The 22463-nt window shown below is 68.1% G+C and overlaps 12 protein-coding genes across 12 annotated transcripts; 7 read left to right on the top strand and 5 right to left on the bottom strand.

The window, feature by feature from the left end:
• Nucleotides 1-79: 79 nt before the first annotated feature.
• RHOBADRAFT_41557 (uncharacterized protein) lies at nucleotides 80-998 on the bottom strand (the record flags this gene model as incomplete). Its single annotated transcript, XM_018413908.1, has 2 exons — nucleotides 80-125; nucleotides 301-998. The coding sequence occupies 2 exons, from the start codon at nucleotides 996-998 to the stop codon at nucleotides 80-82; spliced, it is 744 nt and encodes a 247-aa protein (XP_018273614.1).
• A 710-nt stretch (nucleotides 999-1708) lies between these two features.
• Nucleotides 1709-2520, top strand: RHOBADRAFT_66001 (uncharacterized protein; the record flags this gene model as incomplete). The annotated part of the gene is made up of 4 exons (XM_018418847.1): nucleotides 1709-1854; nucleotides 1934-2109; nucleotides 2213-2304; nucleotides 2380-2520. Coding segments are annotated over 4 exons (555 nt in total), but the record flags the coding sequence as incomplete, so codon positions are not given.
• Nucleotides 2521-2838: 318 nt separating this feature from the next.
• On the top strand, nucleotides 2839-6146 carry RHOBADRAFT_5402 (uncharacterized protein; the record flags this gene model as incomplete). The annotated part of the gene is made up of 7 exons (XM_018417114.1): nucleotides 2839-3048; nucleotides 3139-3589; nucleotides 3660-4052; nucleotides 4117-4258; nucleotides 4364-4427; nucleotides 4479-4657; nucleotides 4742-6146. Coding segments are annotated over 7 exons (2844 nt in total), but the record flags the coding sequence as incomplete, so codon positions are not given.
• Nucleotides 6147-6795: 649 nt separating this feature from the next.
• RHOBADRAFT_33711 (uncharacterized protein) lies at nucleotides 6796-7299 on the top strand (the record flags this gene model as incomplete). The annotated part of the gene is made up of 2 exons (XM_018413137.1): nucleotides 6796-7033; nucleotides 7106-7299. Coding segments are annotated over 2 exons (390 nt in total), but the record flags the coding sequence as incomplete, so codon positions are not given.
• RHOBADRAFT_41555 (uncharacterized protein) lies at nucleotides 7299-8424 on the bottom strand (the record flags this gene model as incomplete). The annotated part of the gene is made up of 4 exons (XM_018413907.1): nucleotides 7299-7363; nucleotides 7439-7567; nucleotides 7634-8078; nucleotides 8191-8424. The coding sequence occupies 4 exons, from the start codon at nucleotides 8422-8424 to the stop codon at nucleotides 7299-7301; spliced, it is 873 nt and encodes a 290-aa protein (XP_018273610.1).
• A 215-nt stretch (nucleotides 8425-8639) lies between these two features.
• RHOBADRAFT_51399 (uncharacterized protein) lies at nucleotides 8640-10403 on the top strand. Its single transcript, XM_018415821.1, has 2 exons — nucleotides 8640-8858; nucleotides 8990-10403. Exons 1-2 carry the CDS (start codon nucleotides 8853-8855, stop codon nucleotides 10349-10351), a joined length of 1368 nt encoding a protein of 455 aa, XP_018273609.1. The 5' UTR covers nucleotides 8640-8852; the 3' UTR covers nucleotides 10352-10403.
• A 442-nt stretch (nucleotides 10404-10845) lies between these two features.
• On the top strand, nucleotides 10846-11508 carry RHOBADRAFT_41553 (uncharacterized protein; the record flags this gene model as incomplete). Its single annotated transcript, XM_018413906.1, has 3 exons — nucleotides 10846-11103; nucleotides 11186-11248; nucleotides 11344-11508. 3 exons carry the CDS (start codon nucleotides 10846-10848, stop codon nucleotides 11506-11508), a joined length of 486 nt encoding a protein of 161 aa, XP_018273608.1.
• Nucleotides 11509-11835: 327 nt separating this feature from the next.
• RHOBADRAFT_41552 (uncharacterized protein) lies at nucleotides 11836-12720 on the bottom strand (the record flags this gene model as incomplete). Its single annotated transcript, XM_018413905.1, has 3 exons — nucleotides 11836-12140; nucleotides 12442-12577; nucleotides 12712-12720. 3 exons carry the CDS (start codon nucleotides 12718-12720, stop codon nucleotides 11836-11838), a joined length of 450 nt encoding a protein of 149 aa, XP_018273607.1.
• A 313-nt stretch (nucleotides 12721-13033) lies between these two features.
• Nucleotides 13034-14823, top strand: RHOBADRAFT_64506 (uncharacterized protein). Its single transcript, XM_018418499.1, has 5 exons — nucleotides 13034-13064; nucleotides 13120-13223; nucleotides 13456-13655; nucleotides 13788-13997; nucleotides 14154-14823. Exons 2-5 carry the CDS (start codon nucleotides 13136-13138, stop codon nucleotides 14673-14675), a joined length of 1020 nt encoding a protein of 339 aa, XP_018273606.1. The 5' UTR covers nucleotides 13034-13064; nucleotides 13120-13135; the 3' UTR covers nucleotides 14676-14823.
• Nucleotides 14824-14906: 83 nt separating this feature from the next.
• RHOBADRAFT_51396 (uncharacterized protein) lies at nucleotides 14907-18831 on the bottom strand. Its single transcript, XM_018415820.1, has 12 exons — nucleotides 18276-18831; nucleotides 18048-18203; nucleotides 17834-17974; nucleotides 17523-17759; nucleotides 17402-17414; nucleotides 16912-17333; nucleotides 16760-16828; nucleotides 16550-16678; nucleotides 16356-16475; nucleotides 16161-16280; nucleotides 16030-16095; nucleotides 14907-15947 (listed from the first exon to the last, which is right to left on the bottom strand). Exons 1-12 carry the CDS (start codon nucleotides 18822-18824, stop codon nucleotides 15000-15002), a joined length of 2970 nt encoding a protein of 989 aa, XP_018273605.1. The 5' UTR covers nucleotides 18825-18831; the 3' UTR covers nucleotides 14907-14999.
• Nucleotides 18832-19357: 526 nt separating this feature from the next.
• RHOBADRAFT_64505 (uncharacterized protein) lies at nucleotides 19358-20864 on the top strand. Its single transcript, XM_018418498.1, has 4 exons — nucleotides 19358-19497; nucleotides 19562-19630; nucleotides 19707-20583; nucleotides 20668-20864. Exons 1-4 carry the CDS (start codon nucleotides 19441-19443, stop codon nucleotides 20772-20774), a joined length of 1110 nt encoding a protein of 369 aa, XP_018273604.1. The 5' UTR covers nucleotides 19358-19440; the 3' UTR covers nucleotides 20775-20864.
• A 92-nt stretch (nucleotides 20865-20956) lies between these two features.
• Nucleotides 20957-22434, bottom strand: RHOBADRAFT_24071 (uncharacterized protein). Its single transcript, XM_018412627.1, has 6 exons — nucleotides 22351-22434; nucleotides 22049-22273; nucleotides 21863-21942; nucleotides 21592-21729; nucleotides 21396-21503; nucleotides 20957-21310 (listed from the first exon to the last, which is right to left on the bottom strand). The coding sequence occupies exons 1-6, from the start codon at nucleotides 22404-22406 to the stop codon at nucleotides 21069-21071; spliced, it is 849 nt and encodes a 282-aa protein (XP_018273603.1). The 5' UTR covers nucleotides 22407-22434; the 3' UTR covers nucleotides 20957-21068.
• Between the last annotated feature and the right edge of the window lie 29 nt (nucleotides 22435-22463).

Below are 22463 nucleotides of genomic sequence, written 5' to 3'. Positions count from 1 at the left end.
AGAGAGACGAGGCTCGTGCTGGCTCGCGAGGCCGGGCTCAAGCGACGAGCGCCGCAGCTTTCTCGGCTTCTCGGCTCGCTCAGACTCTGCTTTTTTTCTCTCGCGGCCGCTCGACGGGCTGAGGTCTGCTCGATACAACACGCCGACCGAGTCGTACACTGTGCGTCCGTCCACCTCGTCCTCTCCTCGCCCTCGTCCTTCCCCCTCCCCCTCCCTCAGCCCATGACGCCCAGCACGCTCAGTAGCGCCAGCGTCAAGATGCCCGCCGCGCCCACCATCGCAAACAGCGCCCATGCGCACCGCCTCGCCCACACGAGCTCCTCCTCGCGCCACAGCTCGAGCGACTCGCGCACGTCCGGCGGCAGCGCCGTCCACCCTCGCGCGCCCTCGCCCTCGCCCGCGCCCTCGCCCGCCTCGTCTTTCCCCGACGTCCCGAACGCCGCCGCCACCGTCGCCGCTGTGGACAGCCGCTCGCTGCGCCAGATGCGGCGCGCGCCGAGGACCCACAGCGCCGGGCACAGGAAGCCGTGCCAGAAGCGGCGCTCGGCTTCGGTGCGAGGGGTCGCGGCGTACGCCGGTGGCGGCGGCGGCGCGGCGGGCATGGAGATGATGTGGGCGTCGGGTTGGGAGGGGCGGACTGGAGAGGAGGATGACGAGGGGACGGGCGTGAGGGAGGAGAAGGCGAAGAAGGTGAGGGGGTGGACGGCCGCTCGAGGTGTCGGCGCCGGGTCGCCGTACGGCGGGGGCGGTGGGAAGGTGTACGAGGGCGCATGGGCGCTCGATGAGGGGACGGGCGGCGCCTGATGGGGTGGTTGCGCGACGGCGCCGGCGGTCGAGCCGCGCCGGGAGGTGACAGGGCACGGCGAGACGAAGGTGACGGGCGCCTCGTCGGTCGAGGCCAGGTCGTCGAGCCTCGTGGTCGTTGTCGTGACGGTCTCGATGATGACAGTGACGGAGGAGGCGGCCGAGCCACGGCGTTGGTCGACGCGGCAAGTCATTTCGCGAGGTGCGGGGCGGTTGAGGCGAGAGTGAGCAAGTGAGAGCGAGCGAGAGGAGAAGAACGACGCAGAAGAATGCTGAGCTTTTGCAAGAACATCCCTGCGAACGAGTCGAGCAGGAAGCGAAGGCTTGCCCTCCTGTCCGAGGCGACGAGGAGCGGAAGCGGTCCGGACGAGGTGCGAGCGGGCCTTCTTTTGCGGGGCCGCTGCGCTCGCTCCTCTTGCGTCGGAAGCGTCGCTGAGCACTCTTCGTAAGCACGGGCGCGTGCGCGAGCAGAGCGACGCGCTCGAAGCGAGACGAGCGGTCCACGGCAAACCGGATGCGTGCGCGCTCGAGCCCCTTCGTCCGTCGTCCGTCCTCGTCCTCGCTCTCTCTCTTTCTTCGCGAGCGTCTCTGGCAGCTGCTCTCGACCATGCTCGAGCGCCTCGACGACGTGTGCTCCTCGCCGACCCGCTCGGCGCACGAACGAAGCCAGCTTCTCCGCGCACTGTGGGTCGGTGCCACGCACGGCGCTCCTCAGGGTGCGCCTCTCGCTTGCGTAGAGGGCAGAAAGATCGTCGACGAGCCCGACCCGCTCGCAAGTGCCAGGCGATGTACGTAACCCCTTGGATCGCGATGAGAGAGCGTCGACGTCAAGGTTGACCTCGCCAGCGCTCGCTCCCCGCTCGCGCTCGCTCAAGCCTTTCTCTCTCTCCGCTCTTCACGCTTCCAAGCTCGCACTTTCGACAAATATGTCCGCAACCACCTCGACCAACACTGCCAGCTCCGCACCCGCCGCCTCGGGCTCGACCCGCGAGGGCGTCGTCGACGGCAACACGTCGGCCGCCGGCGGCTCGCGCGGTGGTGCCATCCAGCGTTCGTCCTGCCTCTCTCTCTCTCTCTTTCAGGTGTCTTCGTGCGCGAACGAGCTGACCCTCGAGTGCACGCACAAAAGAGAACACGGCCGCCCAGGACGAGGGCAAGAACCTTCCCAACGACTTCACCCTCGCCAACACCAAGGCCGACATCGCCGCCGACGACCACACCGAGCCCAACGTCGTCCCGGGCGAGTCGCTGTCGACGGCCGGCCCGGGCGGCGACGTCCGCCAGAAGGAGGTCAGCGAGCACGAGGTGCGTCGCTTGTTCCCCCTCCTCCCTCCTCCGCCTCGCCGCCCCTCTCGAGTCCTCGAACCGCAAGCTGACCTCGTCGACCCTCGTCCGCCTGCGCGTGCAGCAAAAGGGCCTCAAGCAGCGCCTCGAGCGCGACGACGAGCGCGAGGACCGCGAGGCTCGCGGCTACGACGAGCCCATCTCGCGCCTTCGTCAGTGCGTCCTCGTCCCTCCTTCCTTGGCCTCGTCCGCCGTTCCAGCCACTGACCCGGATCTGTGCCCGTCCCGCAGGCCCGCTCACCCGTAAAGGGCAGCTGCTCGACGTCGCAGGTGGGAGAGACTCGGCTCCGCGTGGAGGAGAAGGGAGGACGAGTCCGCTTGACCGTGTACATAGCGCAACGAGCAAAGCATTCGCAGTGCATCACACACCCTGGCTTGGTCGCCGAGAGCGGCGAGAGCGAGAGAACATGACGATGACGAAGCGCGAGTTGCGCTCGAGGAGAGGAAGGCGAACAGGACGGCCTCCGGGTGCACCAAGCGGGCAGCCGCCGGGCGTGTACAAAGCCAAGCTAGCTCCTCTGCCGCAGAGCACGGCAGTCGGTGCCGGGCGGAGAGTGAGGGGAAAGCGGACGAGGCGATGAGGCGAGCTGCCGTTGGCCCTGCTCCACACCCTCGACCTCGCCCCCGATGCGACTGTCGAGCTTGCTGTGGCTGCTACCAGCAGCCGTAGCCCTAGCCAAGCCGCCCCCGCCGCCGCCCGACACTTCGCGCCTCGTCGACCTCCTCGCCCGTTCAGACGAGCACCAGCTCCTCCTGGGCGCGTTCCAGCGCGCGCGGCTCATCCCGACCCTCAACCGCCTCAATGGACCGACCCTCTGGGCCCCCAACGATCGCGCCATCCAACGCGCGAGGGACGACGAGCGGCGACGGGGCCTCCTCGACGACGGCGGCGGCGACTCGGTCGAGGTGGGGGGACAGCCCGGCGTGTGGACGGCCGTGGTCGAGTGGGCAGAGCACGGCGACGACGCGTTCGGCGGCAACTCGACCGAGCACGACAACCTCCAGCTCGCCCTGCGCGACACGCTCCTGTACCACCTCGTGAACCGCACCCTCGTGCCCCCACCTCCCTCGAACGGCACCAACTCGACCGAGCCGGCGCCCAAGCCGCTCCCGCTCGACGCCACGACCCTCCACGAGACGCTCTACTTCCCGTCCCTGTTCCCCTACAACCGCTCGTTCCCCGCGCCACCCTCGCTCCCCGGCACCGAGCCCGACGAGCCCGACCCCGACGCGCCCGAGGACCGCCCCGAGGGCCTCCTGCACGAGGAGGGCCAGCGCCTGAGGGTCGTGCGCCGCGTCGACGACAAGAAGCGCGACGAGTACTGGGTCGGCGTCGACTGGAAGGGCGCCGGCGGCGTGCGGTCGGCCGGTCCGCCCAAGTTTGCGAGGAACGGCGTCCTCGTCCCGATCGACGGCGTCCTCACTCGACCTGACGACCTCGGTGCGTCCCCTGTCTGCCCTCTACTTCTGAGCCAGAGAGCCCGGCCTGACGATGTTGCTTGTCCTCGCAGCCACGATCATCCGCTCGACGCCAGAGCTGTCGACGCTCGCGTCGCTTCTGCCCAAGCCCGTCCTCAAGTACCTCAGCACGGCGTCTCACCTCACCCTGTTTGCGCCGACCAACGAGGCGTGGGCCGGCCTCACAGAGCTCGAGATGCGGTACTTGCGCTCCGGCCTCGCCGAGCTCGACCTGAGCGAGATCTTTGGCGACGGCGCGAGTCGGTCCGGCGCCGGCAGCGGCAAGGTCGGGTACCTCGAGCGCCTCGTCGGCCACAAGGGCGACCGCACGGCGAGCGTGACGACGCTCCGCAACGGGACGCTCGAGGTGGCGGGCGAGGGCGACAAGACGTCGGTCAAGGTCAACGGGACCGACATCGCTCGCGGCGACATCTTGGCCAAGAACGGTGCGTCCCCCTCTCTCCTCGCGGTCACGGCATCCAGGCACTGACCCCCTTTTTCGCGTCGCAGGCGTCATCCACACCCTTCCCTCGCTCCTCCTTCCTCGCGGCTCGCTCGCCCTCACGGCCGAGAAGTACCTCATCGCCCTCGACGCGACGCACTTTGTGTCGCTCCTGCGCTCGGTCAACCTGTCGCACTACGTCCAGATCCCGTCGCGCGAGCCGGGCACCGTCGTCAACACGCCCCTGCCGCCTCCTCTCGTCGGCCAGGTCCCGCTCCTTGCGACCGCCGACGCCGACAAGCCCGAGCGCCAGAGCTACACAATCCTCGCCGTCAAGGACGACGTCCTCGCCGCGACGGTCGCCCGGCTGCCCGGCGCCGTCGTCTCGTCGCTCGACTCGCCCGTCCTCAACGGCCGGCCCTTGCCCGAGCCGGGCAGCGCCGCGCTCAAGGAGCTCCTCGAGTACCACATCCTGCCCGGGCGCTGGATGCCCTCGGACCTCGAGGACAACATGCTCGTCGGGACCGAGCTCCGCACCGAGCTGCTGCGCGACGGGCGGCAGCGCCTCACGGTCGGCGTCCAGGGCGAGGAGGGCGGGCGCGGCGACGGGTGGGAGAAGAGCAAGAAGAGCCGCAAGGGTCGCGGCGGCCGCGACGACGATGACGACGGCGACGAGGGCTCGCACCTGATCAGCTGGGGCGGCGCCAACGTCGTCGCCGACCCGCTCGTCGTCGGTGACTCGATCATCTACCTCGTGTCGTCGCTCATCGAGCCGCCGCCGACCGTCATCACGGCCGCCGTGTCGGACCTGCGCCTGTCGACGTTCGTCGCGGCCGTGTACGCGGCCGGGATCGACGGCACGCTCGCGACCCGCGCCGCCGTCACGTACCTCGTCCCGACCAACAGCGCGTTCGGCGACCTCGGCCTCACGATGCAGTACCTCCTCCTCCCCTCGTCTCGCCCCGAGCTCGCGTCGGTCCTGCGCTTCCACGCCATCGACGAGGTCGTCTACCTCGGCGACTTTCCGCGGTCCGGCGGCGCGCGGTACCCGACCCTGCTCGACGGCGCCGAGATCTACCTCGAGCGCGACGCCGTCAACGCGACCCTGTCGGTGCACGGGCCGACGCTCGGCGGCCTGCCGGCCAACGGCGAGCCGCGCGACGCCAACGTCGTCGAGGGCGACGTCCTCACCGAGACGGGCGCGCTCCACGTCATCGACCAGGTCGAGCTCCCGCCCGACATCGACATCTCGCTCGAGAAACTCTTGCGCGGCGCAAAGGCCAACGTCATGATCGACCTCATCCGCGCGGCCAACATGACCTGGGTCCTCGACGGCCAGCGCCCGCCGCGTCACGCACCGCGCGACGGCGAGGAGGAGGTCGGCCCGGCGCTCGGCGGCAAGAAGCGCAAGGGCGGCGACGGCGACGGTGACGCGCACGGCGGCGGCGCCGACTGGGCCTACACGGTCCTGTGCCCGAGCGACAAGGCCTTCTCGCGCCTCAACCTCACCTTCTACCACGCGCACCCTGCCGCCCTGTCAGCCCTCGTCCGCCTGCACATCCTCCCCATCGCTCCCCCGCCGTCATTCTCGTCCGGCTCGCCGTTCCCGCCTCGGCTCGCCCAGCCCGGCGCGCCCCTCCTCCTCGAGGACAGCAAGACGTACGCGTCGCTCCTCAGCAAAGGTCAACCCGGCGGCACGTCCGACTACGGCACGGTCGCGTTCCGCAAGTGGTCGGCCGGCGAGTCGGCCGACTCGTGGGTCGTCGGGATCAAGGGCGCGAGGGGCGCAAAGGGCGCGAGCGACGCCGCGAGGGTCCTTGCCTGGGGGCGAGCGACGCCCGTCTTTGTCGACGGCGGCGGCGGCGGCGGCGGCGGCGGCGACGGCTTCGAGCCGCGGCTGAGGGCGGCCGGCGGCGTCATTGCCGTCGACGCCGTCCTCCTCCCGTACGAGCCGAGCTGGCTGCGTCGGTACTGGTGGGTCGTCGCGCTCGCCGTCGCCGGAACGGTCGCTCTCGCCGTCGCGGGCGTGTACGGCGTGCGCTGGTGGCGGCGCAGGAGGGAGCGCAAGTATGCTCGCCTGAACCAGGAGGACGACGACGAGTGATTCGCCCCCCTCCCTCTCCCTTCCTTGTGTAGATGCTCTTCCCCTCGCTGTCGTGCTTGTCATACTACTTGTCGGCCCGCACTCCCTGGAGCGCGAGTTGCTGCCCGCCGTCGAGCAAGGGCGCGAGCGCAGGACCGCGGCGAGCCAGGTCGACCTCTCGTCCTCTCGCCCTCTCACACCTCCCGCTCGACGAAATGACTTTGTACAGCTACCCCGAGGGCAACGGCGAGCTCATCAAGGTGCTCAAGCTCGAGCGTGCGTCCCTCGCCCTCTCGGTCGCCTCGAACCGGGCCGCCGCCGATGAAGTCAACTGACCTCGTCGACGCCGCCGTGCAGCGCATCCCGAGGGCGGGTTCTTCTGCCAGACGCACGCCATGGACGAGACGGTGCCCTCGCCTTTCGCCGGTACGTCTCTCGCTCTCCCTCGTCACGGTGCCGCCCCACCTCGCCCGGCGCTCCCTCTCTCTCGGCCCATGTGCGCGCGACTGACAAGCTTGCGCGACGACACGCAGACGGTGCGACTCGCCAACTCGCGACCCAGATCTACTACCTCCTTGCCGCCCCCTCCTCCTCCTCCTCGACCTCGTCCTCCTCGCACTCGCCTCACCAGGGCAAGTTCCACCTCAACAAGTCGACGACCTACCACCTGCACCACCAGGGGCGCGCCGCCTACACGCTCATTCGGCCGGCGCAGGAGGGCAGTGGCGGCGGGAGGGTCGAGGTGCGGCGCGTGACGGTCGGGAGCGACGCGGCGAGGGGAGAGGTGCGGCAGCTCGTCGTCGAGGGCGGATGGTGGAAGGCGAGCCGGATCCCGGGCGACGACCTCGTCGAGGGCGATGCGGACAGGGTCGGCTGCCTGATCAGCGAGGTCGTCGTTCCAGGTGCGCTCCCTTGTCGCTCTTCGTCTCGCTCTCGGGCCGCCACTGACGCCGGCGACGGTCGCGCACGCGCAGGCTTCTCGTTCGACGACCACGCCTTCCTGACGCGCTCGGGGCTCTTCGAGCTGTTCGGCGGCGACGAGTCGTCGCCCGAGGTACAGGAGTTCCTCCCTTTCGTCCAGGAGGACCAGGGCGTCAGCGGCCGGGCGCTCTCGTCGCACAGATAGATCGACCGTGCGAGTTGCATTACTAGACAGACGTTGAACAGCTACAGGTCTGCGAGCTCGATCCCTGGACCCTGGGTCGACGAGATGAGGACGCGCGTGATGGCGGCTGCGAGGCGAACGAGGCGGAGCGTCAGGCCACGCTTTCCTGTTCCGCGAGAACGAGAGAGAGAGCGGGACGCACGTCGCTTGACACGCGCCGGGACGCCGTTGACAGCGCCGGTGCCGCCGAGGGCAATGTCGGACACGGACGCGAGGAGCGTGTGGACGTTGTCGGCGAGGTTGTCGGGCGGAAAGTGCAGGCGGCCGATCGCTGTGGGCGCACCCTGGCGAGTCAGCTCGTGCGTTTCGAGAGAGGAGAGAGAGCCGAGGGACGCACCGGCACGGACGACCCCCTTGCTGTCGCCCTTCCAGTCCAACCCACCGCGCGCCTCCTTGATCGCCTGCTCGACGTCGTCGGCGACCGTGCCACGCTTGACGCTCGGCATCAAGCCCCTCGGGCCGAGCAACCGCGCGAGTTGCGGGTTGCGCTGAAACAGGGCAAACATGTCGCTCGTCGTGATGAGCTTGTCGGGCACGGCGAGCGAGCCGTTCAGGAGCTGCTCGATGAGCTCCTCGCCGCCGACCACGTCGGCGCCTTGGTCGCGCGCCTTTTGTGCGGCGGCACCCTGCGCAAAGACGTACAGCGTCTCGCGCTTGGTCGACGACGTGCACGAGTGCGGGAGGAAGACGCGGCCGCGCAGGGCGTTGAGCTGGACCGAGCCCGAGGGCTTGGTCGTGATGTTGATCTCGAAGGCGGCGTTGGGCGTCTTGCGTGACCGTTCCTGTGTGGGCGCTCGGAGGGTCAGCTCGGGGTCGTTGCGGAGAGAGAGCGGCGGGGGAGATGCGGAACCAGGAGGAGGGAGGAGGAAGGGAGAGGGAGAAAGGCGAGCGCACCTTGAGGAGCTTGGCCGCGTCCTCGAGAGGGAGCACCTTGTTCTCGTTGCCGCCCTGGCCGCTCCTGCCCGCGCCCTTGGCCGCCCGCTCTCGCCGGAGGATGGCCGTCTTGTGCAGCGGGCTCAGGACGCCCTTGGCCGCCGCGGGCGCAGACGACGACAGCGCGCGCGAGGTCGACGGCGCGGCGTGGTGCTGTGCGGCACTGAGCAAGGATCGTGCGCTGCGCAGAGACATGGTCGTGGTCGAGAGTTGAGGACGAGCAAGGCGGTGCTCTCGTCGAAGCTCTCGAGGCGCACCTCGTCGTCGTCCGTAGGGGTGTGCGCTGGCCTGTGAGGTGTTTAAGAGCTTCATACAGCCCTGCAACATGGAAAGCCTGCTCTAGAGCGGCGGGGACAGGCGGCCTCGCTCGCTCGACCGCCGGCTCTTGCCTCCCTCTCTCCCTTCCCCACGCACCTCTCGCGCGCACCAGCTGCCGCCCAGTCACTCGTGCTTCTTCTACTCGCGCGGTGCACGCGTCGTCATCCCTGTCGTCCGCCTCCCTCGCCCGGTAGCGCCTCGCGTCCTCATCATCTCGGTTCCTCATCTCGGTCGAGCCATCGTTCCATCGGTCGTGCGCCGGTCTGCTAGGTCCTGTCGAGGTCCACCAGAGCTTCTTCTACGAGATGGCAGTGCGTCCAATCCTCTCCTCCTCTCTCATCCACCCTCCCTCCCTCCTCCTCCGCGTCCCTCTCCCCCCTCGTCCCCCTTTACGCCCCACGCCGACTACGACGGCTGACTCGTCCTCCATGCACTCTCGCAGTCCTTCAACGACCTGCCCATCGAGCTCGTCCGCCGCATCTGGTCATTCCTCGAGCACGACCCGGCTGGCAAGCGTCACCTGTGCACCGCCGTCGTGCCCGACGTCCGCCGTCACAACTTTGTTTTTACTCGCATCTCTTCGGCCGAGCGCCTGCATACCTTTGCAAGCCTGGTCCGCCGGCCCGGCCCGCTCTCACGGTGGTTCGTCGGCGTCAAGAGCGTCGCCGAGAGCGTGCGCGACCTCGAGCTGTTCCGCATCGAGGTCAAGAGCCGAGCCAAGGACCTAGTCGCAACCAAACAGATCCTTAAGTCGCTCGCATCCATCATGCGCCGCTGCCGCGAGGTCCAGAGCCTGCTCTGTCACGGCCAGGGCGCCATGCCCGTCCTCCTGTCGTCGCTCCCAGCCCCGCCGCTCGATTACCCCAAGCTCAAGGAGATCTCGCTCTACGAAATCAGTGCACAGCCCGGAATGTTCTTGTCGTACGGTCACTTCGCCCGTCTGCGTCAAATTCCCGCTCTGCGCGATCTCGTCATCGACTTTGAGCGGGACGATGGCGAGGCATTCGGCACGCTCCAGACGTCCCGACCGCCCGCGACTGGGCCGTCGCCTGTCACGGACCTGTCGCTGTGCGCCGGCGAGAGCCTCGCGACGCCGGCGGCCGCCCTCTTCATCGCCGACTTTGCGCAGTTGAACCGCCTCGAGATCACTCTCCGCGACGGCGTCAACCTCGGGCCCTTGCTCCAGGCGTGCCCAGTCGCACTCAAGGTCCTCACGATCCACTACTGCGAAGAGCTGCTCGAGGACGAGGACGAGGTCGAGCAGCTGAACGTCGCGCCCGACCTCGCGCGGTTCGTCCACCTCGAGGAGCTCACGCTCGGCAAGGGCACCTTCTCGCCGACGTGCGAGCTGTTCGCCATCCTCTCGTCGCACAACCCTCGCGTGCGCATCCTCACCCTCGAGTCGGGCACCAAACTCGTCGCCGACAAGGTCCTCAACTTCGTCCTCGCGCGAGGCGGTCCGTCTCGCCAACTCGAGGAGGTCGTCCTTGACTCGGTCTACTTCTACTCGTACCCGCGTCCCTCTGAGTGGCCTGACCTCCCCGACGTCGTCGACGGCACGTTCCGCTTCGAGCGCCGATGGATCCTGCCCAAGTGGACCCGCCGTTTCGGCCTCGGCGACGCACGCGCCGTCATCGCCGCCGCCGAGCGCGTCGGCGTACGGCTCGAGGGCACGCTCGCCGAGGCGGTCGAGTACGACACGGTGCGCGCGAGCGAGGAGGCGTACCTGCAGACGCGCCGGGACGAGATCCTGTACTCGCTCCGGGGCCTGTTTGGCGAGGGCGAGGGCGAGGGCGAGGTCTGAGCGGGGCTCTCTCTCGAGCGGGGCTGGAATGAGCAGGGGCTTTGGGTCTGTCACTCGGTGTGCGACGGCGAGAGAGGGAGAGGGAGAGCGAGGGAGCTTCAGCCCGAGAGCAGGCTCGAGGAGGAACGAGCGTCGAGTTCGTCGCTCTGGCTCGCGCCGCACTTGAGCGGCATTGCTTTCTCTCTCTGTCTGGAGCCGCTCGTTGAAGCACTTGCGAGCGAATCGAGAGTGAGAGAAGACGGCGCGGCAGGGGAGGGTCTCTCGCGCACGGTCCCTCGCTCTGTCGGTCGGCGAGCCCGCCGGTCTTTCCGCCTGTCGTCCTCTGCGCACCGGCGTGTCCGTGGAGCGCTCCTGTCCGTGTGTGCGTCCGGACCGGATTGTCCGGCTCGAACCCTCCTGTCGGTCTGCCCCACGCACGAAGCGGGTCGCTCGCGCCTTTTCCTCTCCCTCCTCCTCCCTCCTTCCTCCGTCCTCGTCGCGCCCCTCCATCTCCGATGGCCACCTACCCTTCCGCCGACGTCCGCAGCCTCTCTCAAACGCTGTCCATCCCGCATGCGATGCACCCCGGCCCGCCACGCCGCTCGTACCTCGAACACTCTGGGGCGCTCAGAAAGTGGCGCGAGGCCGCCGAGGCGGCGCTCGCCGACGAGTGGGCGGCGGCGGCGCCCGAGGGCAGACTCATGCTTAAGGAGGGCATGCAGGAGGTCCAAGACCGGCTCGAGTCGGGACAGATTGTATACTCGCTCGACTTGGTGCGTCGCGTGTTTCTCTCCCCCTCTCTCTCGCTCGCTCGCCCGAACGCGCTCACGAGTGTTGTTCCGCCGACGTCCATAGCCCAACATGCACACGATGCTCACCTGGCTCAGGTACACGCACCCGGAGGCGGGCGAGGACGCGGTCCGTTCCCCTTCCTCTCTCGCCCTTTCTCTCAGCCCGCCTCCTCTCCCTCTCTCCCCCTCTCTCCGTCTCACCCTCACCTCCCGCCGCCGCAGGTCCACCGCCGCACCGCGCGCACCTACGTCTCGCGCAACCAGACCTTCAACTCGCTCGGCGACGTGCGGCACCCGCGGCTCGGGCGGCGCGCACAGGGGCGGTACGGGCTCGAGGGGGACGAGTGGGCGCGCAGGGCGAGGAGGGCGCTCAGGGGGGTCGTTTAGTGTTCGCTGTAGCGAGCGGGCGGAGCGGGAGGGGCGAGAGAGAGGGAGGGAGGGGCGACCTTCTCAAAGCGAGGCGGGCGCCCGCTCGGACCGCTGCTCGCTCTCGCGTCGAGGCGAGTCTCTGCAAGCTAGCTGTCGCGCATGCTCTCGAGCGAGCGACCGTCGGCGACGGCGGCGAGCAGAGAGAGCGAGAGCGAAAGAGAGAGGAAAAAGAAACAGCGCAGTCCAGTTTCGGCGCGCCCTCGCGCGCCCTCAACAGACTCTCTACGACCGACCCGACCCGCACCGCCCCACACCCGCCCCACACCTCGCACGCTCGCCCCAAGCTCACGCCTCCTCGGTCGCCTCGACGTCGTCGCGCTTCTTGAAGAACCTGACGCGGTCCTCCTCCCTCTCGCTGCGCATCTTGCGGCCCTTTTCCCACCCGAGCTGCCCGCCAGCGAGGTCGTACGTGCCGACGAGCGCGCCGGTGAAAGCGCACATGCCCATGGCGGCGGGGACAGAGCCAGACCGCAGCCCGGTGATGAAGCCCGCAGCGCAGCCGCCCGAGGCGCCCGCGAGGCCAGAGTCGCGCGACTCGACCAGGTTGGCGACAGAGTGGTTGACGTACGAGAAGGCGAACGAGGCGGTGGCTGTCGGTGCGTGGGCGTGTCGTGGAGAGAGGAGAGAGAGAGGGAGAGGGAGGAGGAGAGAGGGAGGAGAGAGGGAGGAAGGGAGAGAGTCAGTGCGGGAAGTGCGCCAACTCTGGCGCGAGACCGAACGGCCGACGACGAGCGCCAAGTGCCCGTCATCGACCGAGGCGCAGAGAGCGAGAGAAAAAAAAGAATATATAAGGCTTTTAAAGCTTTTAAGGTTTCACGACGCCCATGGCGCCCTTGTTGTGCGACTCGAGCGAGTTCTTGATGGCCGACACGAACAAGCCGACGCCGGCACCGGTCAGGGCCGAGTTGAACGCGGGTGCGAAGGGGGCGGTCGGGGTGTAGGCGCGCGGGGCGAGGGCGGTGTGAGGGGCGAGGAAGGGTCGAGGAGGGAGGGTCACGTCGAGGTCGGCGCGCGGTTGCTCGTAGGTCTGGTGCGAGGGGGGCGAGCGGTCAGTTGGGTGATTGGTGGGGCGCAGGGGTGCGCAGGGGCGGTGATGAGGGCAGGTGGTTGGTGGGGAGATGAGGACGGAGAGGCGGAGAGAGGGGAGGAGGCGAGACGGACCGGGGCCATGGCTGCGCTCTCTCGCTGTGGTCGAGTGGGTGTCAGTGCGGGCGTGGAGGGCGAACGGGGTCCAGGCGAGGGGCTCACGGGTTGGCGACGAGGACGGGGAGGGAGGGAGGACAGCTGCGAGGCGGGACGAGGGCGGGTCAGTGCCGGTGGGTTGGGGGGTGGTAGGGTGCAGAGAGTGCTCACGAGAGAGTGGCAAGGGTGCGGGTGCGGGCTAGAGCAGTCCAGAGCGAGGCGACGACGACGAGCGAGCTCCTGCCTCTCTCCCTCTCCCTCCTCCTCGTCTCGTCGTCCTCCTCCTCGGCTTCCTTCCCCGAGCCAACCTCTCTCTCCTCTCTCACAACACCGTGCGTCCTCATCCAACCTGCACAGAACTCGTCTCACTCTCCCTCACCCACACAGCCCACAAACCACCGTCATGAAGGCCGTCTTCGTCGGAAAGACCACCCGCGACCTCGTCGACCGCGACATCCCGACCCCGGGCCCCAACGAGGTCCTCATCAAGAGTGCGTCCCTACCCTTTCACTCAGGGCCGTCCCACGCTCGAACCGCACGGCGCTCCCAGCCCTCTCTCCCCCTCCTCCTCCTCCTCCTCCTCCTCCTCCACTCGACGGAGCCCATGTCGTCATCTCGCACCTCGGCTCGGCCTTCTTGCGCCTCTCCTTCAGCGGGACGGTGGACACGCACCGCCTGTCGAGCGAGCGCACCAACTGACGCCTCCCACGGCGACTCGCGCAGACGTCGCCGTTTCGTCCAACCCCAAGGACGCAAAGCTCCCGATCTTCATTCCTGGCTACGAGGCCATCGAGGGCAACGACATCGCTGGATACGTCGAGGCCGTCGGTTCCGACGTCACTCGGTTCAAGAAGGGCGACAAGGTCGCCGCGTTCACCGTCATGAAGACCCACGACAAGTACGGAGCCTATGCCGAGTACTCGGTTCGTCCCGCTCTTGCTCTCTTTACTCCCTCTCTCTACTCGTCGTCGAGCTGTCGGCGCCGACCCGTCGTCGTCGAGCCACTTCCTCGAGCCCCTTCCCTGACCTCCTCGTCCCCCTCCCTCGTCCCACAGGTCTCTCCCGACAACACGGCGTTCCACCTCGGGCCCAACACGTCGTTCGAGGACGCGGCGGCGCTCCCGCTCGCCTACATCACGGCCGCCATCGGCCTCTTCAAGCGGCTCCAGCTCCTCGAGCCCGGCCAGAGCGGCGACCGCGACGGCGCAGTGCTCGTCTACGGCGGCGCGACGACGGTTGGCGTGTACGCGATCCAGCTTCTCAAGGTGGCCCCGCGCTCTCTCTTTCTACTCTTTCTTCGACGGCCGGCGGGCGGAGCGAAAGGCGGGAGCGCGTATCTCCTCGCCCGCCCGGCTCGACGACAAGCTCCTGCGCTCTTCCAGCCTCAAGAGCCTCACTGACACCCTCTCGTTCTCTCGCAGGCCGCCGGCTACCACGTCGTCGCCGTCGCGGGCGCCTCTCAAGCCGTCGCGACCTCGTACGGCGCCGACGAGGTGATCGACTACCGCCACAAGAGCAACGACGAGCTCGTCGACGCGATCGCGGCGTCGCACGGCGGCAAGGGCGTCACGCACGTGTACGACGCCGTGTCGGAGCACGGCTCGACCCAGGCCTCGCTCGGCGCACTCATCAAATCAGGCCGCGGCGGGCGGTACACCTACGTCCTCCCGATCGACGACGCCGAGCTCGCGTTCCTCCCCGCGACGATCAAGCACGAGCGGACGCTGTGCGCTACGGCGCACGAGGACGAGGGCGAGTTTGCCCAGCGGTGGTTCGACTGGGTCGGCGACAAGATGGACAAGGGCGAGTTCCGCGCGCAGAAGGTGACGGTCGTGCCCGGTGGGCTCGAGGGCGTCAAGGAGGGCTTGAGGCGCCTCCAGGAGGGAGAGGTGCACGGCGAGAAGCTCGTGTACCGCATCAACGAGACGCCTGGGCTCGCCTGAGAGTTCTCTCTCTCTCTCTCTCTCTCTCTTTTTCTCTCGCGCTCGTTCCCCCTCGTTCATAGTTCCCCCCCCCCCCCCCTCTCACTCGTTCATAGCCCTCACTCGTTCTGTGTAGCTCTCTCTCGCACTGCAAGCTGTGCCCGACGTCGAAGCGCTCGTCGCGAGAGAGAGAGCGTCTCGCGACTTGAGAAGGTCAACCTTGCGACTTTCCGACTCTCGGCGCACGGACAGGAGGGGACGAGCGACGTTGCGAATGCGAGAGAGGTATGCAGCTACAACAAAAAGAGGGGAGAGAGAGAGAGGAGAGAGCTGTACAGGACCCGTCTACTCGAGGACCTCGTCGCACTGCACGACCTCGCTGCGCACCTCGACCACCTTGTCGCCCCTCCTCCTCTCGTCGTCCACCCTGCGCCTCTCGTCGCCCTCGCGCGCCCTGCGCCGGAGCGCCTTGACCCCCCTGCTCGGGCTCGTGTACTCGAGGCCCTCGGCGACCGGGAACCTTAACGCGAGGTCGCTCTCGTCGAGCTCGACGCCCGCCGATTGCGCCTTTGCCTGCGCGTCGCGCACCTCGACGGGCGAGACCCCCGTAGGCAGGTACAGGCTCGAAAACATCTGCTGGTGCTCGCGCGTCTGCCCAAACAGGCGCACGATGTCGAACGGTGACACTGGGTCTTGGTCCCGGGGCGAGGTCGACGACGAGGCCTTGATGTCGAACGCGAGCTGCCACGTCTTGCGCGCGCCTGGGTGGCGCAGGTCGTCGGACGCGTCGGTCGAGGACGGGAGCGTGACGGGCTTGTCCTGCGCCTCGCCGTTGAGGAAGCTCGTGCCGCGCACCTCGAGGAGCGTCATCGGGATCGGCGGCGGCGGCGGTGGCACGACCGGGTCCTGCTGCTGCGCCTCGCCGTCGCTCGACGCAGGCGCGGCGTCGAGAGTGGTCGGGCCGAGGCTCGTGCGCGCCTCGATGTCGGCCTGGCGCGCGACAAAGACGCGCAGGACGTCGGCGTCCGGGTCGACGGCGAACGTCGCGTTGACGCTCTCGCCCGGGTAGCAGTCCTTGGCCCGGTGCAGGATCGTCTCGAGGGTGCCGAGCGCGAGGCGGAACACGGCGTCGCCCGTCGCCGAGTTGCCGAACAGGGCCTCGTCCATCTCGCTCACGGGCACGTACTGGAACCCGTAGAACCGCGCAGTCGAGTGGTACGCGACAAAGATGCCGTCCATGCAGCCGATGCGCGCCTGGAACTGGTACTTGAGGAACGCCGACCGGATGAGGTCCTGCGTGCGCGCTCGAGGAACGGTGAGCTCGACCGCTCGAGTCGAGTCGAGTCGGGTCGAGTCGAGAGAGAGGTGGACGCACGTAGTACTCGCGCTCGAACGACTCCCAAGGGCCGCGCAGCTTGTCGATGACGTACCCGGCCGACTCCTGCGTGTGGCTCGAGCCGGTCAATTTCCGCTCGCGCTCAGGCCGTTGAAGAGAGAGCGACGCGCCTCGTAGTTGAGCCGGTCCTGCCGGATGGCGACGGTCCCACGCGTCTTGAGGTCGAACGTCTTGTTGGGCAGGTGCTCGTTGTGCGCGTCGAGCTGAGAGCGAAGGACGAGGTGGTCGGTCTGCGCGACGACAAGCTGTTAGTCTTGCCTACAACACGCAGGAGGTGGGGCGAGAGAGAGAGAGAGTGGACGCACCATGCCGTAGTGGTACGCCTGGCGGTGGTCCGCCTCGGACGGCGCCGGGTCCCCGCTGTCGTGCAGGAACCGCTTGAACTCGCTCGCCTCGGTCGTCAAGAGCTTCTCCATGAGGTGGCCCTGCACGGCGAGAGCGAGTCAGTGCGTGCGCTCGAGCCCGGGAGGAGAGACGGAGGGAGGGAGAGAGGACGCACGTAGTGAGCGAGGATGTTGGTCTCGATCCCGGAATCGAGGCTCTTGTCGGCGTCGATGCTGTAGCGCCCGTTGTCGTGGCGCAGGACGACCGACGCCGGGAGCTGCTGGCCCATGCTGAACTCCTTGGACTGCGAGAGAGAGGGCCGAGAGGAGTCAGGACAGGCTCGGGCGACGCGAGGGAGAGGAGAAGGGAGAGAGGGTGAGCGCACCGCCGTCGCAAAGTCGCTGCTGAGCATGCCCGTGTTGATCGGCTTGCCCTTGCTCAGCCAGAAGTAGATCTGTACGAGGTCGAGGCGTGAGCGACGAGGCGCACAAGGAGGGCGCGCGCGAGAGAGAGAAAGGAAGGGAAAGGCGGGCGCACCTGGCAGAGCATGCCGATGGTCGAGCTCGTGCTGCCGGCGAACGTCCTGCCCTCGGTCTCGAGCAGGCCCTTGAGCGTCTTGTCCTTGGAGCTCGTGATGTACTGCGGGAGCTTGTCAAAGTCGAACTCGTCGACCTTGGGCACGTTCTCGAGGACGTCGCGCGCAAAGTTGTACACGCCCGTTCGAGGGTCGCGCAGGAAGTGGACGCCCGGGTTGAACAGGACGCGGTCGAGCGAGTGGGCGAGGGTCGCGATCGGGACGTCGCCGAGAGGGGAAGGGCGAGGGATGTAGGGGATGGTAGAGGCGGTGAGGACGTGCTGGAACGACGACAGGTCGCGGTTGGGCGCGGTTTGGGACGAGACGTTGTCCGTGGTCGAGTTCGAGGATGAGTCGCGAAGCGCAGGGTGCTCGGTGTAGCGGTCTAAGGTCGGGGAAGAGGGTCCATCAGGACGTTCGAGCGATCCAGTCAAAGTGGGTCAGGGGACGCACCTGCGCTGCTCGTCTGCGTCGCACGACCCACCCCCGCCGCCCTCTTTGCTGCCAGGGCTGCCCGTCGCTCGAGCGGCTTGACCCTCCCCGTCCTCGCCTGCTCGCTCCCGCTCGCACCCACGCCCGCACCCGCTCGGTCCGCCTCTCCCTCGCCCGCCTTCTTCTTCTGCGGCGCCGCCCGCTCGCGCTCGACCTTCTTGTCTCCCGACAACGGGAGCGTCTGCGCGATCTGCTCCATGAGCGGCGGGCCGTCGCGCTCGGGGACCGAGCCCTTCTTGGGGACGGGCAGGGCGCGCAGCTCGCCCAGCTCGGTGCGCGCCTTGGCGAGCTCGCGGTTGAGGGCCTTCTCGTTCTCGCGCTGCGAGGTGGCAGGAGAAGGAGAGTCAGTACGAGGGGCGCAAGGCGAGGAGTAGGGCGGGAGAGAGGACGCACGAGCTTGACGAGCGTCTCGGGCCACCGGTCGGCGACGGCCTGCTCGAGCTCGGCCTTGACGTTCTGCGACTCGGCGGACGACGCCGATGTCGAGGCCACGTTGTCGCCGTCGGCAGCTGCTCGACAGTGGTCGGGTCGCCGCTGCGGGAGAGGGAGGCACGCTCGAGGGTCAGGACGAGGAAGTTCGAGAGAGACGCAGAGGGCGGCGACGCACCTCTCGGGCAAAGTGAACCTGTCGGTACCGCTGCGACGGCGTGAGCTTGTCCCACGGCTGCAGGAGCTGGTGGACCTTGCGGACGCGACGCTTGAGCGACGTGATCTGGTCGAGCTTGGCGACAATCTCGGGCGCGGTTGCGGGTCGGCGCTCGCCCTGCGAGCGCATCATTCCAGAGTAAGTCCGGGGGCTGTGCGACGACCGACGCAGAGGAGAGAGTGGACGCACCCGGTTGACGATGCCCTCGAACGCCGACACGCCCTTCTCGCCGTCGCCCTCGGCCACCTCCTTGTCCAACCTGACCGGCGCGACGTGCGCCTTGCGCGCCGCCGTCTTGGGTCTGCGCTTGGCCCGCCGCGCCGCCACCTGGTTCTCCTTGAGCTGCTTCTCCGTGTTGGCCTCGCGCACCTCGATCATGTCGACGTGCGCCCGCCCGGGGATGCGCGCGCCTTGCGACGTCATGAGCGGCTGCTCGGCGGTCGAGCGGGTACTGGAGCCCTTGTCGGAGCTGCTGGCGGGCGCGGTGGAGGGCCCGCTCGCATCGGCGGGTGCGGGAGAGGAAGGGCGGGTGGGAGCTGGGGCGCCGTCGGTGCGCTGCGCCCGCGCTGCACGCAGCTTGTCGGCGAGCGAGGTCTCGCGCGCGGGCGAGGTCGTGGCGAGGGTTCTCGATGGCGAGGCGGCGGCGGTGCTGGCGAGGAGAGGGAGCGACGCGAGGCGAGTCGAGGGTGGGGACAGCCGCAGCGCGACTGCCCGGCGTCGCAAGAGCGACTGGAGCATCTCGACGTGCTCAGGCGAGCTCGAGGAGGATCGTGGTGAGGCCAGAAGAGACGGGCGAGGCTTCGAGGATTCGACGAGGTGGGAGATGACAGCCTCGCTCTTGCGCGGCCCCTGGGTCCGCGTGTGCACTTCCATTACAGCGGCACAGGCTGATACTCTCGTCTGGGCAAAGCGCAGCCCTGCGCTCGCTGTCGTGAGCGGGGGGAGAGCTTCCGGACGACTCCCGCCGACGAGAGATCGAGACGACGTGCATTGCAAGGGACAGCTCGAGCTCCTCGCCGCTCCGTTCCAACCGTGTGCTGCTACGAGCTGCGTCCAATCGGCCGAGACGCTCGCGGTGGTGAGGGACGAGGGCCGAGGGGCTCTTCCCTCGCCAGCCTCTCCCTTCTCCCCACTTCTCGCGTCGAGCACACCTCGCACGACCATGGTGGCGCCGTCGCTCTGCCTGTCGCGCTCTCGCACATCCGCGCACACCGCACTCCGCGCCGCCCACTCGCCGCGACCAGCCGCTCGCCTCCCTCCTCGACCCTCACCGCGGCCAGCTCCCTCGGCACCGTACTCGACCGCGTCACACGCCAGCTCAGCAGCCTCGTCCACCTCGACTCGCCGGATAGCCATGTCGGCCGCCCTCGCAGCTGGGCTCGCGACCGCCGCCTTGTCCTTGTCCAAGTCGGTGCGTCCTCGCCGCCGGATTCTCTCGTTCCTCGGCCCACCTTGCTCACGTTCGACCTCCACAGCCACTCGATCCACTCGCGTGCGAGGAGCAGGCACCTGCACCGCCCAAGGATGGCCGTCCCTCGTTCACTGTGCGTCGACCTTCCCCTCCTCTCCCCACCTCGCTTGCCAGCAGCAGGGAGCTGACCCTCCTCGCCCGCCGCGCAGCCCGTCAACTCGATCGACCTCGAAGACGCGTCTATCCCGATGCGCCTGCGCATGATCCACCACGTCAAGTCGCTCCAGTCGACCATCTGCACCGCGCTCGAGTCGCTCGAGCCGTCGGGCAAGAAGTTCAAGTCGTCGTACTACCTGCGCGACGCGGCAAAGGGCTTTGGCGACTCGCGCGTGCTCCAGGACGGCGACACGTTCGAGAAGGCCGGGTGCAACATCTCGGTCATCAAGTCGACCCTGTCGCCGGCGGCCGTGCGCCAGATGCGCGCCGAGCGCTTCGACTGGTGGGACGGCAAGAGCGAGCTGCCGTACTTTGTCGCCGGCTGCTCGCTCGTCGTGCACCCGCGCAACCCGCACGCCCCGACCGTCCACTTCAACTACCGGTACTTTGAGATCCAGGACCCGGCCGACCCTAACGGCGAGCCCAAGGCGTGGTGGTTCGGCGGCGGGACCGACCTCACGCCGTCGTACCTGTACCCGGACGACGTGCGCCACTTCCACGGCCAGTACAAGGAGGCGTGCGACGCGCACGACCCGGCCTACTACCCGCGCTTCAAGCAGTGGTGCGACGACTACTTCCGGATCCCGCACCGCGGCGAGACGCGCGGCGTCGGCGGCATCTTTTTCGACGACCTGTCGGACCGCGACCCCGAGACCATCTTTCGCTTTGTGCGCGACTGCGGCAACAAGTACTTGCCGGCCTATTACCCGCTCGTCGAACGCCGCAAGGACCAGGCCTTCTCGGACGCCGAGAAGCGGTGGCAGCAACTGCGCCGCGGTCGCTACGTCGAGTTCAACCTCGTGTACGACCGAGGGACCAAGTTTGGACTCGCCATGAAGGAGCCGAGGACCGAGAGCATCCTCATGAGCTGTGCGTCCCCGCCCCCTCTTCCTCTCCCTCTCCTCCGCCTCGAGCGCCCTCACTGACTGACACGCCCTCTCTCGCGTCTCGCAGTGCCGCTCACCTCGCGGTGGGAGTACGAGCCCGAGCTCGGCACGGCCGAGGGCTCGCCCGAGAAGGAGCTCCTCGACGTCCTCAAGCAGCCGCGCGAGTGGGCCTGAGCGGGCTTTTTTTCGGGCGAGCGAGCCTCTGCGCAGACTCTTTGTCTATCACTCGCCCGGCACGCACTGCAAAGATACCTCGCCGTCCCCTTGTCTCTTGCGCCGAGCCGAGCCAGACCCGAGTCGAGGAGAGCTGAGACGAGCAAAGTAGCTTCCCTCTGCGCGAGAAGCAAGGAAGAGATGGGAGAGAGAGACTTTGCATTGCGTGTGTTCGGGGTTCAGGGGTGTTTCGAGGTATCTATCGTCGAAGGACAGGGAAGGAAAAAGAGAGAAAAGAGAGGGTCCAAGGCGCTCTCACGCCTCGGGCGCGAGGTTCTGCGGCGGGGCCAAGCTCGGCTCGCCCTCGGGCGTGACGTACGCGGCGCAGATGCCGCCGTCGACCTTGAAGTCGGCGCCAATGACGTAGCTCGAGTCGTCGCTCGCGAGGAAGAGGGCGCCCTTTGCCTGCTCGATCGCCTCGCCGAACCTGCCCGCGGGCACCTGCACGAGCCGGCGGTTCTTCTTGTCGGGCGTGTCGAGAAAGTCCATGAGGAGCTCTGTGGGCGTGAGAGAGAGAGGGTGTGGGCGAGGGGTGGGCGAGGGAGGAAGGAGGACAGAAGAGAGAGAAAGAGGGGGACGCACTGGTCCGCAGCGGGCCCGGGCACAGCGAGTTGAGCCGGATGCCCTCACGCGCGTGCACGACGGCGAGCTCGCGAGTCATGGCGAGGACGGCGCCCTTCGAGGCGGTGTCTGCGCGTGGGGGAGAATGAGGAGGACGAGAGGGCCGCAGTCAGTGTCTGCGGCTCGCTTGACGAGACTCGACGCGGCCAACACGCACAGGCGAGCTGAGGGGTGGCGGCGCCGAGGACGGCGACGAACGACGCCGTGTTGATGATGCTGCCCTTGGACCCGTCCGGGTTCTTGCGCATCGCCTCGATCGCGTACTTGCAGCCCCACCACACGCCCTTGAGGTTGCTGTGGCGAGGAGGGCGCAGGGTCAGATCAATTCCGGGGAGGCACGATGTCGTCGGTTCGACTCGAGTGGCTCACACTGCGGGAGGGAGCTCGTCAGCGAGGATGCTCGTCGAGAGAGTGAGAGATGGACGCACTGTTCATCGTCAGGTCCCAGATGCGCTCCTCGGTCGTGAGCGCGTTGTCGTCTGCAGGGTGCATGATGCCGGCATTGTTGCTATTGTAGGCGCAAGGTCGAGGAGATGGGGCAAGGGTTCACGAGGAGGAAGAGGGTCAACTCGTGGACGGAAAGGTCGAGCGCGAGGGAAGAGCGAGGGACGCACAACATGACGTCGAGCCTGCCGAACTCGTCGACGGCCTTTGCGACGCACGCCTTGATGTCGGCCTCCTTGGAGACGTCGCACTTGACGGCAATCGCCCTCGGCGCGTCGGGGTACATGTCGGCGACGAGCTTGACGGCGCGCTGAGCGGCCTCCTCGTTGATGTCGGCGGCGACGACGTGTGCGCCCTCGCAGGCGAACAGGAGGACCGACTCGAGGCCGATGCCGCTGTAGACGGGGAGGGACAGAGCGAGATAAGTGGGGGCCGCGAGAGAGGGAGGGGCGAGAGGAGGTTGTGGCCGCACCTGGCACCGCCGGTGATGATGGCGACCTTTCCGGGGAGACGCAGGGTGGCAGGCATGATGTTCAGGTCGAGTAGGCGGTGTGTGGGTGAGGTGGAGGAGCAAGAGGAGCGAGA

The sequence above is a fragment of the Rhodotorula graminis genome (genome assembly GCF_001329695.1).
Source record: "Rhodotorula graminis WP1 unplaced genomic scaffold RHOBAscaffold_2, whole genome shotgun sequence".
NCBI lineage: Eukaryota > Fungi > Basidiomycota > Microbotryomycetes > Sporidiobolales > Sporidiobolaceae > Rhodotorula > Rhodotorula graminis.
The sequence above is the reverse complement of the archived record's forward strand: the minus strand, read 5'-3'. Positions and strand labels throughout refer to the sequence as shown.

Excerpts from the sequence above, each read along its gene's own strand:
- RHOBADRAFT_51396 (XM_018415820.1), bottom strand. The coding sequence starts at position 18,824 with ATGCTCCAGTCGCTCTTGCGACGCCGGGCAGTCGCGCTGCGGCTGTCC. Across the intron at positions 16,096-16,160 it reads AGGACCGGCTCAACTACGAG|GAGTCGGCCGGGTACGTCAT; the intron begins GCGCGTCGCTCT and ends AGCCACACGCAG. Across the intron at positions 15,948-16,029 it reads CGTTCGAGCGCGAGTACTAC|GACCTCATCCGGTCGGCGTT; the intron begins GTGCGTCCACCT and ends GCGCGCACGCAG.
- RHOBADRAFT_64505 (XM_018418498.1), top strand. The coding sequence starts at position 19,441 with ATGTCGGCCGCCCTCGCAGCTGGGCTCGCGACCGCCGCCTTGTCCTTG. Across the intron at positions 19,498-19,561 it reads CCTTGTCCTTGTCCAAGTCG|CCACTCGATCCACTCGCGTG; the intron begins GTGCGTCCTCGC and ends CGACCTCCACAG. Across the intron at positions 19,631-19,706 it reads ATGGCCGTCCCTCGTTCACT|CCCGTCAACTCGATCGACCT; the intron begins GTGCGTCGACCT and ends CCCGCCGCGCAG.
- RHOBADRAFT_64506 (XM_018418499.1), top strand. The coding sequence starts at position 13,136 with ATGAAGGCCGTCTTCGTCGGAAAGACCACCCGCGACCTCGTCGACCGC. Across the intron at positions 13,656-13,787 it reads GAGCCTATGCCGAGTACTCG|GTCTCTCCCGACAACACGGC; the intron begins GTTCGTCCCGCT and ends CTCGTCCCACAG. Across the intron at positions 13,998-14,153 it reads ACGCGATCCAGCTTCTCAAG|GCCGCCGGCTACCACGTCGT; the intron begins GTGGCCCCGCGC and ends GTTCTCTCGCAG.
- RHOBADRAFT_24071 (XM_018412627.1), bottom strand. The coding sequence starts at position 22,406 with ATGCCTGCCACCCTGCGTCTCCCCGGAAAGGTCGCCATCATCACCGGC. Across the intron at positions 22,274-22,350 it reads ATCATCACCGGCGGTGCCAG|CGGCATCGGCCTCGAGTCGG; the intron begins GTGCGGCCACAA and ends CCCCGTCTACAG. Across the intron at positions 21,504-21,591 it reads CGCCACCCCTCAGCTCGCCT|ACACCGCCTCGAAGGGCGCC; the intron begins GTGCGTGTTGGC and ends CCCCACGCGCAG.